Source organism: Nesoenas mayeri (genome assembly GCF_963082525.1).
Source record: "Nesoenas mayeri genome assembly, chromosome: 3".
NCBI classification, from domain to species: domain Eukaryota; kingdom Metazoa; phylum Chordata; class Aves; order Columbiformes; family Columbidae; genus Nesoenas; species Nesoenas mayeri.
Window position 1 is genome coordinate 115,291,681 of NC_137544.1, and position 13,879 is coordinate 115,305,559.

The 13,879-nt window shown below is 42.7% G+C and overlaps 2 protein-coding genes across 2 annotated transcripts in view; one reads left to right on the forward strand and one right to left on the reverse strand.

Annotated features, from left to right (window-relative positions):
* Positions 1 to 13,879, reverse strand: part of MACROD2 (mono-ADP ribosylhydrolase 2) — a gene marked incomplete at its 5' end in the record, with an annotated part of 853,200 nt that overhangs the window by 742,242 nt on the left and 97,079 nt on the right. The gene's annotated exons all lie outside the window — the stretch shown is intronic.
* FLRT3 (fibronectin leucine rich transmembrane protein 3) lies at positions 9,796 to 11,745 on the forward strand (the record flags this gene model as incomplete). Its single annotated transcript, XM_080342326.1, has 1 exon — positions 9,796 to 11,745. The coding sequence occupies one exon, from the start codon at positions 9,796 to 9,798 to the stop codon at positions 11,743 to 11,745; it is 1,950 nt and encodes a 649-aa protein (XP_080198452.1).

The window sequence follows — 13,879 nt, forward strand, 5'->3', positions numbered from 1 at the left end:
ACGTGGGTCAGTGCCAGAGTGAGGTTATGGCTGCACTCGATGATCTTGAGGGTCTCTTCCAACCAAAATGATTCCATGGTGCCTTTTTGCAGCAGCCACCGATTTATCCATTTTTATTTTTTTTTTTATTTTAAAAGTACCTGTGCAACTCTGAACCACCCCTGACCTTTGGGCCAAAACCAAGGGGCAGGCGGTGGGGCCGGGGTTGACGTGTGCCCTGTGAGGAGCCAGATGGATTGGTCAGAGAGCGGGCACCCCCCTTCCCGCAATGGCACCACCGGAACGAAAAATAAAAAGAAAAACGGAAAAGAAAACAAGAAATGTCAGAGAATCCTCGCCTCCCGGCTCGGGGTCTCCCCGCTGTCCCCAGGGCTGAGGCGCCGCGTCTCTTTCTCTCCGCTCTCTCTCTCTCCCTCCCCCGCCGTCCCGCCGGTCATGGCGCCGCCTGCTGCTCCCCCTGGCGGCCGCGCCGCGCGCCCCGCCCCGCCCCGCCCCGCGCTGACGTGTGGCCCCGCCCCCCCGGCTCAGCCGCTGCCGCCTCGACTTGAGGGCGCGCGCCGAGCTCCGCGCCTGCCCCGCGCCAAGCGCAGCGCCCGCCGGGTCCGCTGCGCGCTCCGCTCCCGCCGCCAGCGCCATTCCCGCGGCCCGCCGCGCACGGATCGGCCCCCGCTCCGCGCCCCGCGGGTAAGTGCGGGGATCGGCGCTTTCTCCGCGGGTCAGGGGGGTGGGAAGGGTGCGGAATTCCAGGAGGAGGAGGATGCGGCGGGAAGTTTGGGTATCCCCCTCTCCGCACACACGCACAAGGGGGTGCGGGCAGGGCGCTGCGGCGGGGAGCTCCCGGCTGGCTGCGCGGAGGAGCGCGGAGCAGCGCGGCGCTTCGCTCAGCCGCACACCCGCCGTACGGTTGGGGTGTGCAAGCCGGCTGCTCCCCGAGCCGAGCGGTGCACCGGCTCCGGGAGAACGAGCGCAAAAGCTCCGCGGGAGCGGAGGGGAGCCCGGGGGGGGGGGGGGTCCGCATAGCAACGCCGGCGTGCTGGGACTCCCCTCGTTTTAACGGGGCGCCGCGGGGGCGATCTTCCTGTCCGTACCGCGCATCGCTGCCTTGGCTCGGAAACTTCCCCCCCCTCCCCCGTATATATTGAGAAAAAAAGATAAAATCAAATAAAAGGAGCCGTTGTGCCCCCTCCCCAGCGCAGCCGCTCCTCACGCACCGATTCTGCGGGCGAGGAGATGGGGAACAAAATGGTTGCACAGGCGTTAAGAAAGAATGCAACAGGCCCGAATTCCCCTCCAAAACACCCCACTTTCTTGGGGAAGAAGAGCTGGCTGATCATCTCCCTGCCATTCGAAACGTCCTTGCCTAGTTTTAATCAACTTTTCTGCTGTTTTCCGTGTATTAAGTGATTGTCTGCGCTCCCACAAGCTCAGCAACTTCATTTCTAAACGGCTACGCGAATAAATATTTCACCCACTTAAACCTTTGCCCACTTCATCTCTGCGTTATTCTCGCCCCGAACACCGTTCCACGCCGGGTAGGTGTGCCGGAGCCTTTTGTTTTACCCTTTTTTCCTCGCACACAATCAAATCAGGAGCTGCAACTTAGTTAAGGTGAAGCCCGAGGATCCCTGCGTTTCCCAGCCCAGCAGTCGGGCTTGCAGCATCTAGGCTCAAGCTTTCTCATTCTTTTTCTGATTTCTTTTGGTTCCTGCCTAGTTTTCTAGCTCACCCCCTTGGCGAAGAAAAGCTCTTGCACAGACAGCTGCCTCGCTGGCTCAGTCCTGTTCTTTTGAGGTAGCGTACATTTTAATCTCTTTGACCGCAAAGGGGTTTTTTGAGCCCAACCCTGGCGCATCCATTCAAAGTTGCGAGGAGTGTTGCGAACGCCAACGAGGAGGGCGCGTAATTAACTAATTCGTGGAGTGCTGTTAGCCATGGGTTACTAATTAGGAGCGAAGGCAAGTCGCTTCCCTTCTCCAAGGGATCAATTGCGGTCAGTTAACAGAGCAGCAGAGCTTTCTGGACACCAGATTCACTCCGAAATGCAGAATTACTTGACAGTGAAATAAATCATACTCCTGAGAAGGAGCACCTCAGCTGAATGCGTTTTCTTATGGCCACTCCGAAGATTCACAATTTGCATTTCTATGTAAATCCTCTATGCGGAGAAAAAGTACTGAAAGAAGAGGCTGAAAATGTTCAGACTTAAAAAACCAATTCATTATCCTGACCCCAATTTCATTGCCTAAAATATGCTGCCCAAAGAGATAGAAGCATCAATTATGCTCACCGTCTGTTGCCTGAGGATATGGCGTCTTAATGAACATTTCTTTGAATTAGAGTGAAAAATGAGTTTGTCAATTCAAGTGTACGAAGAAAATAATTCTCTGCTATAAAATAGAAAGATCAGGATGTGTTTTCCTTGTCAGTAGATGCCACACATTAGGTCATACTGAAGGGGTTTCAGTGCCCTTCCCTCCCTCAAAATAAAACAACAACCCACCCTTAAGTTTCCTTTAATTTATTCCAAACCCATACAGTACTGCCCTGTTTAAGACTGGTTTTCAAGTATTTCGTAAACAAAATGTATACCTGGCTTTATAGAAAGCCAATTATCTTAAAATATATGGAGGTTATTCTAATCCTCTTATTCATAATGTTATCAAGCTTTTCTATTTTTCCATCTACATTTAATCACTTCTAAAAGCTGCATTTTCTTCCTGCCTTCTGTGTTCCTCCTATATACCAGAAACAGTGACAACCTTTAGCATGTATTTAAAACGTTAATTATCTTTTTTATTATTATTATTTTTGTATATTCATTCAATTTTATTTTTTACTGGAGAACAACCAGATAAATACTGTAGTTAATACAATCAACTTGGGAAATAGGGATCTGTAAATGTTCTGAAAAGAGTAATTCTTTTTAATATATATTTTTTCTAAATCCCTCCTTTGGAGGCTGCCTCTGTTTTTCTCACCAGGAGACTTTGTTGTAATTAAAGCAGAGAAAACTGGACAGCAGCAAAAAACATCTGACTTGTGGCTCTCAAAAGCACCGTTTTTGCAGCGTGTACCACCCCCCAGTGGGCAAAAAAACTCTGTAGTAAAGTCCCAGCAGCAAGCTTTCATCTCTAGAAATATCGTGTATACCTTTTACAGCAAGAACAAAATAAAGAAGCGTTTCTAAATTGGGGTGGTGGGGTTTTTTTTGTTTGTTTGGGGTTTTTTTTAAATTATTTTTTATTTTGTAAGCAATAGCTACAAGTTGAAGGATATTAAGTAAGACGATGGTGAATAATCAAAGCAAATTGCTGGAGTTTGCAAACTTTGCACTGCAATTATTTGAAGTGGTTTCAAATGCCCACCTTTGTCTCCTAGCAGGAGGCGTGGATGCTGATGGCTGGTTCTTTTTGTTGTTTTTTTTCTTTATCACTCCCAAAGCACAGGAATGAACAGAAGAATTAAAATGGGATTGCTTACATTGATTTTTGATAAGTGACCCAACATCACTCAGGACAGGCATATTGAAAAGTGTTCAGTTAATATATCATCCCAAACTCCGTTCTTCTTTTCTTGAGCTGTAAGAATTCAAGGAATCTTACAGCTTCACTTTTTTAAAGTCTTATTTTTTGAGGAGCAAATTTAGGAATCAGGGGAGATGAGAAACAACAGTTTTAAAAGGGAAAGAAACAAAACTACTGGAACTTTAACCAGCATTTAAGTAATATTTTATACAGTCTTAACATTTTGTGTCAGGAACTCCCTATCAGATATAATTCCAGTCAAGAGTGAAAAACATTGATTTGTACCTTGAAACAGTGGCAGCATTTGTTCTCTATTCTTTTATTTTAAGCATGGGCGAGTTACCTCAGCAGCAGCTCTTAAAAGAAAACCTAGAAGCCATAATTGGCCAAACTCAAAGAGCACTAAAAAACACCAAACAAAAAGCCAGTGCAAAACACTCCCCCTCAAAGTGCTTCTTTTAACGTGCAACCTTTGCAGCAGCAGAGGAGTCAAAACAGGAGGAACAGCCTGGATCTTTTCAACCCGGCATCTTCAAAACCAGGAAAGGTTTTAAAAGTAAAACTTCAGAAGAAAACAACTCTTAGGCTCATTTCCATCCTCTACAGCAAATACTGGTTTTGACTCATCTTAGGCGTGGAGTCGAGCTTTTGCTCAAAAAATCAATTTCTAAGTCGGATTCGCTTGCATTTGAGGGAAGATCGCATGAAAATGTGCATTTTATTTAAGGCACTTGAGTTAGAGCTGGGAAGACAAAAGCAATATTGTATTCAGCTACTACAGAAGCAGGGCAGGGGGGGGGGGAGCAAATTTTCTACCACTACATAAAACCTTCTGTAACAGAAGAAAACCCCAAATTGCACCCAGGCAGAGCCACGAGGTGACTGAAGGGCTCACCCTCACTTTAACAAACTCCTTTGCATTTTTCCCCCTTGGCAAAGCAGCCAGAGGATCTTCTGCTTGCCTGGCACCAAACAAAAGGCTGGGGCACCTTCCTGAAATATGATGATCGTGGAAATTGCAGCTCCTAGACAGGGTGCTTAGAAAGCATTTTGCTGTCACGACCAACTAACCCTGAGTAATACACTTAAAGAAAACAAAGTACAGGCACTGTTTTAAGTGTAGATTAGCACTGTGGAACTTTGCTTTTTAAAAGTTGGTGAAGCTATTGAAGAGGCAGCATGACCTTTGTAAACTCCACGGGCAATATATGCAATAGACAGACTTGACGAGTATTTTAAAAGCAAAGCGCATTTTATGTTTCTGATACATTTCAGATTATAAGCAAATACGGAGGTAAATCTGGAATGTCGGCACACTGATTAAGCAAAATTGTTAGGCTTCTCAAGTATGTATATTCTAATGTTAACTTTCAACTATACCCTCGGCATTTAGAACCTAAAAATACCGAGCTGTTCCCCTTCCCACTGTTACTTTGATGGTTAGAAAGAAGCCACTGAACTACCAGAGTTCCTGCCAGAGAACACAGAGCTAGATTAGAAATTCAAATAAGCATTGTGTGACCTCGAGTGAGCCAGGTCTTGATTTTATTCATGTTTTATCACGGCTTGAAAAGAAAAGATCTCTGGCACCGTTTTTAGAAAAACTCCTAACTTTTCAAATATACTTTTTTTTTTCCTGTTGCCTACCTCAATATATAATATTCTTCTTGGTATATTTTCTCTGGTATAGTGCAGATTATTGTGAACGTTTTAAAATAAGCTGTACCACAGCGATAAGTCCACGCGCGAGGCTCACGCATTACCACTATCTGTAGTAATTCACTTGCTTACACAATGTCCCGGGAAAAGTAATTTAACCAGGCGGTTCAGCAAAGTTCATGAAAACATTCAGCTCGCAATGAAGATAAGCAAAAAAAGCTGCTGTTCAGTTGTTCGACGTTAGTTTTGTTACCAAAAAATAGTCATTTTTGCATTTAAAAAAAAAAAGAGTTTTAGCCTACACTTTCTAAAATGTGTTTGAAAGTAATGGCTTCTTTGAAAACCATGTGTCCATGAAGCCTCCCCAATTTGATGTAGCAGAAACCTGGACACAGTGTCTGTACCAGTGGGGGTCACTTTTCTTTTCATCCTGCCCGATCAGCTCTAAGGACTTGATGTCAGGGAATATTTAGAGACGGCTCAAGGAGGAGAAAGTTGGAGCAAGGCAGCAGGATTCCCTTCTTCTCTGTAGACACATCACTGGAGCCTTTGATATGCAAAAACATTGTTTTCAGCTATGGTTTCAGATATAAAAGGGAAGTGCAAGATATCAAACAATCAAAACCTGAAGAAAACTATTCGAAGTTTAAAAAAGGGAGTGGGGGGTATAGTCTTAATCCACATTTTTGAAACAGTGTCGTCCTCTCCAAAGAGACCTGCTTTTATTTGTCTCTCGTTTTCATGTAATTTGGAGAGAAGGGATAAAAAAAAGTTCCAAGGACTTAATGAGCTTTAGTGCTTTCATTTTAATCCTACACATTACTGCTATTATAATAGTGGCAATAAATGAATGATGACTATCGAATGGAGCAAAGAGGAAACAGTTTATATGCTAGAAGGGTAAAACAAATGGATTTACTTTCTTGTGTATGGATATATGTAATGTATGCATACTACAGCCTCTGTTTTGCTTAGTACCAACATGTTTGTTACAGCTCTAAAATTTCTAAAGAAAATGTATGTTTGGTGTTTTTTTTAAGTACTTAAAAGTTACTGTAGCCTTCAAAGGCCTATTTAAGGAATTCATATCCCTTCTTCACAATATACTTCCAGAAAATACCCTGTCACAACTTCCCATTAGTTCCTAAGAGGTACCATTTTTTTATACAGCTGTTAAGCAGGTGTTTATTTCAAAATTTCAGGAATAAAGCCTAGACTTTTATCCCCAAACAGTCCAGTAATACAGACTAAGTAAAGTGGACACTGCAAGACTCTGGAGCATTTTTCTTCCATTTTATAATACTGATTGTATAAGCTACCCAAGTTACATAAGTTACAAAAAAAAAATATGCATTTCTTTATATTCTGAAACGTAGCCACACAGATTGCATTTTTGCCTTAAATAAAGCATCTGTTGAAGTACTTATTCATGCCACAGTGGAGGTCTCATTTGAAGTTACTATTTCCATTACACAACTTCTGAAAACAAGGTGCAACAACAAAGCTCAGCTGAGACTGAAAGCAGCATCAGGAGCTGCTTTACCATCCTCTCCCCAGGCAATCACACCATTTTTTTTTAATGGCCAACATTTTTCTATGATAAAGAGCAGCATCATTTGTATCTATGTCAACCATTTCGTGTCAGTGCACATTTCCCCTTGCTATAGAATTACGACTGATCTATTTCGTGATGGACCTGCTTCCAGTTGCAAAGGACTTTTCCTTTAGGTCTAACCTGTTCTAAAGGACCAGAAGTTAACTCAGAAGGCAGCCAAGCAAAGTATTTCCTCAGCAAGCTGGTTCTTCCCAGCATTGTGCTCAGTTCCCCAGACAACGTGTGATCAGCAATAGCAGAAGCAAGTCAACATTAAGGCATTTTAACATTTCAGATGTCACCATTTCTATTTCAGACAGACTACCTGTTTGCACTCAGGGAAAGCAGACCATCACTGGAGACTTTCTGCAACAGTAATATCAAGTGGCCAGAGTTAAAATATACCATTATAAAATAAGCAAATAATCAGAGTTCTTCAAGAATCAGCAACAGCCAGGATTGAGGATATTTTGCTTTTTCTGAAATTAAAACAGATCGGATAAAACGCTGATCTAAACACTGTTTCCACCCTGCAAAATGACAAACACAGTGGCTTAAGAGTTCCTATGGAGTAGCATATTGAGCATGGACAAAACTCTCATATGTACCTGTGCTCTCTAAGAGCTGATGCAGGTACCTCTCCAGTCCCCAGTTCAGAGTCAGCACGTTGCAAATATTAAGATCATATTTTAGAAAAACCTTTTTCCCTTTCATCCAGTAATTGCTGAATGGTAATTAGCTCCCTTTACATTTAAAACCAAGGAGAGGATCATCATCATCTACATCCATTTACCAAGAACACAAAGCAACCAACCATTTTGGTCTCCTCCAAAGAGGCAGGACTGGCATTTGTAATCAAGTGGGAAACATCCTTTACAAATATTTTGTTACTGTCTGTCAATTCAAGATGACTTTATTTTCTACTGAAAGGAAAATATAGTTCCAGCACTATGTTTTCTTAAAGAGCTCTGTATTTGGCTGAAATATCAATATGTTGGGAAAACAAGAAGTGCTCGTCATGTATACGACAAACATCATATAATTTATAGAGGGGATACAACACTACCAGAATATGAGTGTCCACCAGTTATTAATTCCAATTTTTTAATGTTTGTTTTTATTTTCACAGGAAATTAAGAGGTCAAGGAAAGCCTTAAAAGGGGAGTTTTCTGGGAAGGAAATCGTACTTTTGTGAGGGTTTTTTGATGAAGAAAACCATCTGAATTGTCTAACATTTCCACGGTAGAGTAACTTCTGTTCTTTCAGCACAAGAGGAATTGGTTTTTTGCATTACAAATTTGGAAGCAGCGTTCAAAAGTGAGGGTCGGAAAATGGTTCTCCCAAAGAGGCGTGGATGTATCAGGATGTAGCTACTGTACGAAGTTTATACTTGGATAATTCTGGATTGGAAAAAAACAGCTCTGTTCCTGACCTTTTCTGAAGAGGCTGCCATCCTTCAGGCCTCAGCATAATGAATAGTTTCCATCACACGGCGGTGAAGTTGCCACCTCCGACTACTACGCCGCACACAAGAGTTTGTAAGAGTTACAAAGAAAGTAATTCCTGCTAAAGGCATTAAACCAAACAAAGGAGGCTCTTCATTCACAGACTTTCCAGGAGGACAAAACCAGAGGGAAGCTAAAGCTCTTCTACAGGCCAGCCTGGTGTGCTTATGTACCATGATAAATCTTGGTTGGAATGCTCATTGAGTGCTGTGCCAGGGGCCGGGGAACACACACCACCGAGAAGAGAAGCACCGGCTGAGTAAACACAGCTCCATGGAGTAAACCGTAAGAGTGACTCGCGAGAAAGACATTCCTGTACTGGATATCCTCAAGCACAAAATTTACTCGTACCTTTAAATACGGTAGGATCAATATTCATTTCTTTCCCTTTTCGTGCCTCGGAGAATAAAGTTCAATTAATATATGAACCCACAAGAGGAAAGGTCATGACACCGCTTAATGCGCAGGTCATCGTGCAGGAGTTCTCACAACCCTAATTACAATGGTAATTGAGTTATGTTGTCTTAAAAGCTATAAAAATGCTAATTACCTGAGCTCAATGTACAAACACACTACCCAGTGCAAAGTACAATTTCAGTCTCAAGAGTTAATTTATATTATCCTTCCCTGTACAGTTCGAACTAATAAGATGGGGAAATGTGGTTAAACCTACCAAATAGTCTGTTATTAGCATACTGCTAGTAAGAAGGCTTTTGAGAACGACAAATATTTAAATACGAAATTAAGCATGTAATGAAATGCTCTATACGGTCAACTAAAAAGCTGTAGTAGCTCTAGCAGCTATGTCAGGTTGTTAGTTACCTACCAGTTGTTATATTCACCTCTGTAAACACTCCGGCTTGAAAAACCAAGAAAACTAGGCCACAGTATTTGTAAGATACACAGGGTGATGTTGAAACACATGCAAAAAGTCTTTAGCTGGCCCTTGCTCTATTGTCTGCATTTTATGCTTTGCCATTAGGACTTCTTTTGAGCCTCCAAAATAGCTACCGCTAAACTTGTGGGTTTGGTAAGGGGTTTATAGTTCAATTAAGGGCTCCTGGGGTAGTTAGCTGGCTTAGAGAATTACTTCTTATCTTTCAGATGTAGAATGATTTACTTGAACTCTGGTGGGGCTCTGTAGTTATGTGGGCCCTGCAAACAGAGATGGTCTCTGCACATGAAATGTGAAGGAATGCTTAGAAAGAGCCTTCTTGCTTAAACAAAACAACTCATGGATCAGACGTACTTTGTTTATATTGTTTTCATTACTATGCAGAATAACCTGTTAATTGAATTAGCACAAGAAGTAGTATCATGATTGATGTAAGGAAAAGAAAGTAAAATGTGTTTATAAGCTTGAATTTCAGTTTAATACGCATGTTTCTGATGTCTTCTGTCATGTTGAATTTTCACTGCAGTTTCTTCACTGATGATCTGGATAATTTTGTTTGTTTGGTTTTTTTAGATTGTTGAAGATCAGAACTGTATACAAATCTCATCATTCCTGACCATGATTAGTGTAACCTGGAGCATCTTCCTAGTTTGGACTAAAATAGGGCTGTTACTTGACATGGCACCTTATTCTGTTAGTGCCAAACCATGCCCTTCAGTATGTCGCTGTGATGTGGGTTTCATTTATTGTAATGATCGCGATTTGACGTCTATTCCTACAGGAATCCCAGAGGATGCTACTACCCTCTTCCTTCAGAACAATCAAATAAATAATGCTGGGATTCCTTCAGAACTGAAGAACTTGCTTAGGGTGGAAAGAATATATTTATACCACAACAGCCTAGATGAATTCCCCACTAACCTCCCTAAGTACGTTAAGGAACTGCACTTGCAGGAGAATAACATAAGGACCATTACTTATGATTCACTTTCACAAATTCCGTATCTGGAAGAACTGCATTTGGATGATAATTCCGTTTCTGCTGTTAGCATCGAGGATGGAGCTTTCCGGGACAACATCTATCTCAGACTTCTTTTTCTCTCCCGAAATCACCTTAGCACCATTCCCTGGGGTTTGCCTAAAACGATAGAAGAGCTACGCTTGGATGATAATCGTATTTCCACTATTTCAGCGCTGTCCCTTCAAGACCTTACAAATCTAAAACGCCTTGTTTTAGACGGAAATCTTCTAAATAACCATGGATTAGGAGACAAAGTCTTTATGAATCTAGTCAATCTTACAGAACTGTCACTGGTCCGCAATTCGCTCACAGCCGCGCCGGTAAATTTGCCGGGGACAAACCTAAGGAGGCTTTATCTTCAAGAAAACCACATCAACCGTGTGCCACCCAATGCATTCTCTTACTTAAGGCAGTTGTATCGACTAGATATGTCCAATAACAATCTTAGCAATTTACCTCAGGGCGTCTTTGACGATCTGGACAACATAACTCAGCTGTTTCTTCGCAACAACCCTTGGCACTGCGGGTGCAAAATGAAATGGGTACGCGACTGGTTACAGTCATTGCCTTTGAAAGTTAACGTACGTGGACTGATGTGCCAGGCACCAGAAAAAGTCCGTGGAATGGCTATCAAAGACCTCAACGCGGAAGTATTTGATTGTAAGGACGATGGCATGATAAGCACCATCCAAATCACTACGGCGGTACCAAACACCTTATACCCGGCTCAGGGACACCGGCCGGTTTCCGTGACCAAACAACCAGACGTCAAGACTCCCAACATCAATAAAAACTACAGAACCACGGCCAGCCCGGTACGCAAAATCATTACAATATTTGTGAAATCCGTAAGCACGGAGACTATCCACATCTCCTGGAAAGTTGCACTACCCATGACTGCTTTAAGACTGAGCTGGCTCAAGATGGGTCACAGCCCTGCCTTTGGATCTATAACTGAAACGATAGTTACGGGCGACAGAAACGACTACTTGCTGACGGCTCTCGAGCCAGAATCGCCGTACCGTGTCTGCATGGTTCCCATGGAAACCAGCAACATCTATCTCTCCGACGAAACGCCCGAGTGCATCGAAACCGAGACGGCGCCGCTCAAGATGTACAACCCCACCACCACCCTCAACCGGGAGCAGGAGAAAGAACCTTACAAAAACTCCAGCTTGCCCTTGGCCGCCATCATCGGCGGCGCGGTGGCGCTGGTGGCCATCGCGCTGCTGGCCCTGGTCTGCTGGTACGTCCACAGAAACGGGTCCCTCTTCTCCCGGAACTGCGCCTACAGCAAGGGACGCCGGAGAAAAGACGACTACGCCGAAGCGGGAACCAAGAAGGATAACTCCATCCTAGAAATCAGGGAGACTTCTTTCCAGATGATCCCGATAACCAACGACCAAGTGTCCAAGGAGGAGTTTGTAATACACACCATTTTCCCCCCCAACGGCATGAATCTGTACAAGAACAGCCACAGTGAAAGCAGTAGTAACAGGAGCTACAGAGACAGTGGTATTCCAGATTCAGATCATTCACACTCATGATACTGAAGGGCGTGAAAGACTGGTTTGGGGTTGCGTTGGGTTTTTTTGGTTCGGTTTTGTTTTTTAAAGAAAACAAGAAAAAGACTGACTTAACGGTTGCTGTTCTACTGCAAAACACTGGATTAAAAGACTGACAAAGCAATGTACTGTACATTTGCCATATAATTTATATTTAAGAACTTTTTATTAAAAGTTTCAAATTTCAGGCTACTGCTGCGATTCATGTAGTGGGGATACCTGACCACAATTCTATATTTTAGTATTTTTTAGTAATTTGTACTGTATTTTCCTTGCTAATATTGAAGTTACAGACCATTTAACTTTTGTGTTCTACTGAGTAAGATGACTTGTTGACTGTGAAAGTGAATTATCTTGCCGTGTTGAGCAGTCAGAACATTCATCTGAGATCCTTGTAAGTGTAAGCACAGGCCATTTTTCACTTTGGTATCAATAAAAATGACGTTGAACCTGGCAAATCAGGAAGATCAAGAAGTGGTTGCAAAAACTCACAGAACTTCAATGTTGGGTCTATTAAATCTGTAAACCACAAGGATATTCAATAAACAAAAGTGCGTGTAGTAATGGGCAATATCAGCTGTCTGGACATATCCATTCAACAATGGAGGAATCCAATTTAAGAGAAAATAATCAAATCAATGACATGCATGAGACTGAAGCTGTTGACACGTGTAAAGAATTGAGCCCTGAAAGAAAGCACAATCAAATTCCTAACAAGGAATTTCTAAAAAATGTGCTAGGATCTACAAAGCAAAGGGGGGTAGATACAGTTTAGGGATAGATTTCTGGTTATTAAAACCAGTAGTCTGCTTATTCCAGAGCAAACAGTGATGGACGGTCACAGGCATTTGAGAGGCAAGGACAGGAGGACAGAGACAACACGTAGAAACTGCTCTGAATAGAAAAAGGGTTGAAAATGCAGTTTCATGAGAAAAAAAGAGCCATGTAAGCAAGGTCTCAAAAACTTTAGACACCAAGGTAAGCAAACAGTTGGGGAATACAGCTATTGTAAGGCGTATACCCATACAGTATACAGGTGTATGTTCTATATACTGCCATCACAGTTGGGAATACTGCCCATTACTGTCACAGTTTTCCAGAAATTCCTTGATAAATCTGTAAGGTAACATGTTTCTTTCTGCCTTCCTACTGAACTATGAGCTATCTCGTGTTTAAACCCCAAGCCGCTCTTTGTTGCCATAATCATTTGTTTCTTCAACTGAAAACCAAAGTGCTTTGTACGCCCTTTGGCCAGTCTTGTATGTGCCTTGATCCAACGCTACATGTATCAAGCTTTTAAAAACAAAACAACAAAAAGAGAAAAAAAAATAAAATACCCACTTTTTCATACGTAACTTAACTATGAAAAATACTGGTCTTATTGATGAATAAAGTTGGAAAAATTAGTTCAGAATTAATGCCACTTATCTGCAGTGCATTGATAGGAAACCCCCACAGAAGCCACTACTGTTCCTGTCATGAACCTTCTTCTTTGTTCACCTTGACAGTATCACACTTGCAGGGTTTCCTTATTATTAATTACTTGGAAAACAAGTTTTTACAGCTTTGAAGCATGTCAACAATGAAAGGGAGGGAGGGCACGGAGTTACAACCCTTTGAGATATGATTATTTTTTCCAACTGAAACAAAACAAATAGAAACAAAAATATTTAATATTTTTGACACTATCTCAGACAATAAGGAATGCATAACCAAATGCAATTCATTTTTAAGATAATTTTAGCGGTGCTTGGCCTCTTTCCCTAAGAGCGGTAAAGGATGGAACGTGACAATTAAAACAAGTGGTGACAAGCACCAAGACTGATGGTTTCAACAGTCAGGCTGCAAATCATTCTGCCAGGGCTCCCGACCCCAAACTTCCAGCTCTTTTCATCCTCATTTCCCAGATGTGCCCAGGGGATCTCTTCTCCCAGCCCCCTGTGCCACGGTGCTGTTGCCTCAGCCTCACCTTCCAAAATAGGTCCTGCAGTTCCTGAGTGCTGGAGGAGTCCCCAGATGGAGGAGCAGCACCGGGCTCCCCTACCAACCTCACATATATCGCATCTTCTCCTTCACGTGGAGCGTTGATGGGACCCACGGTGCCGAAAGCAACAGA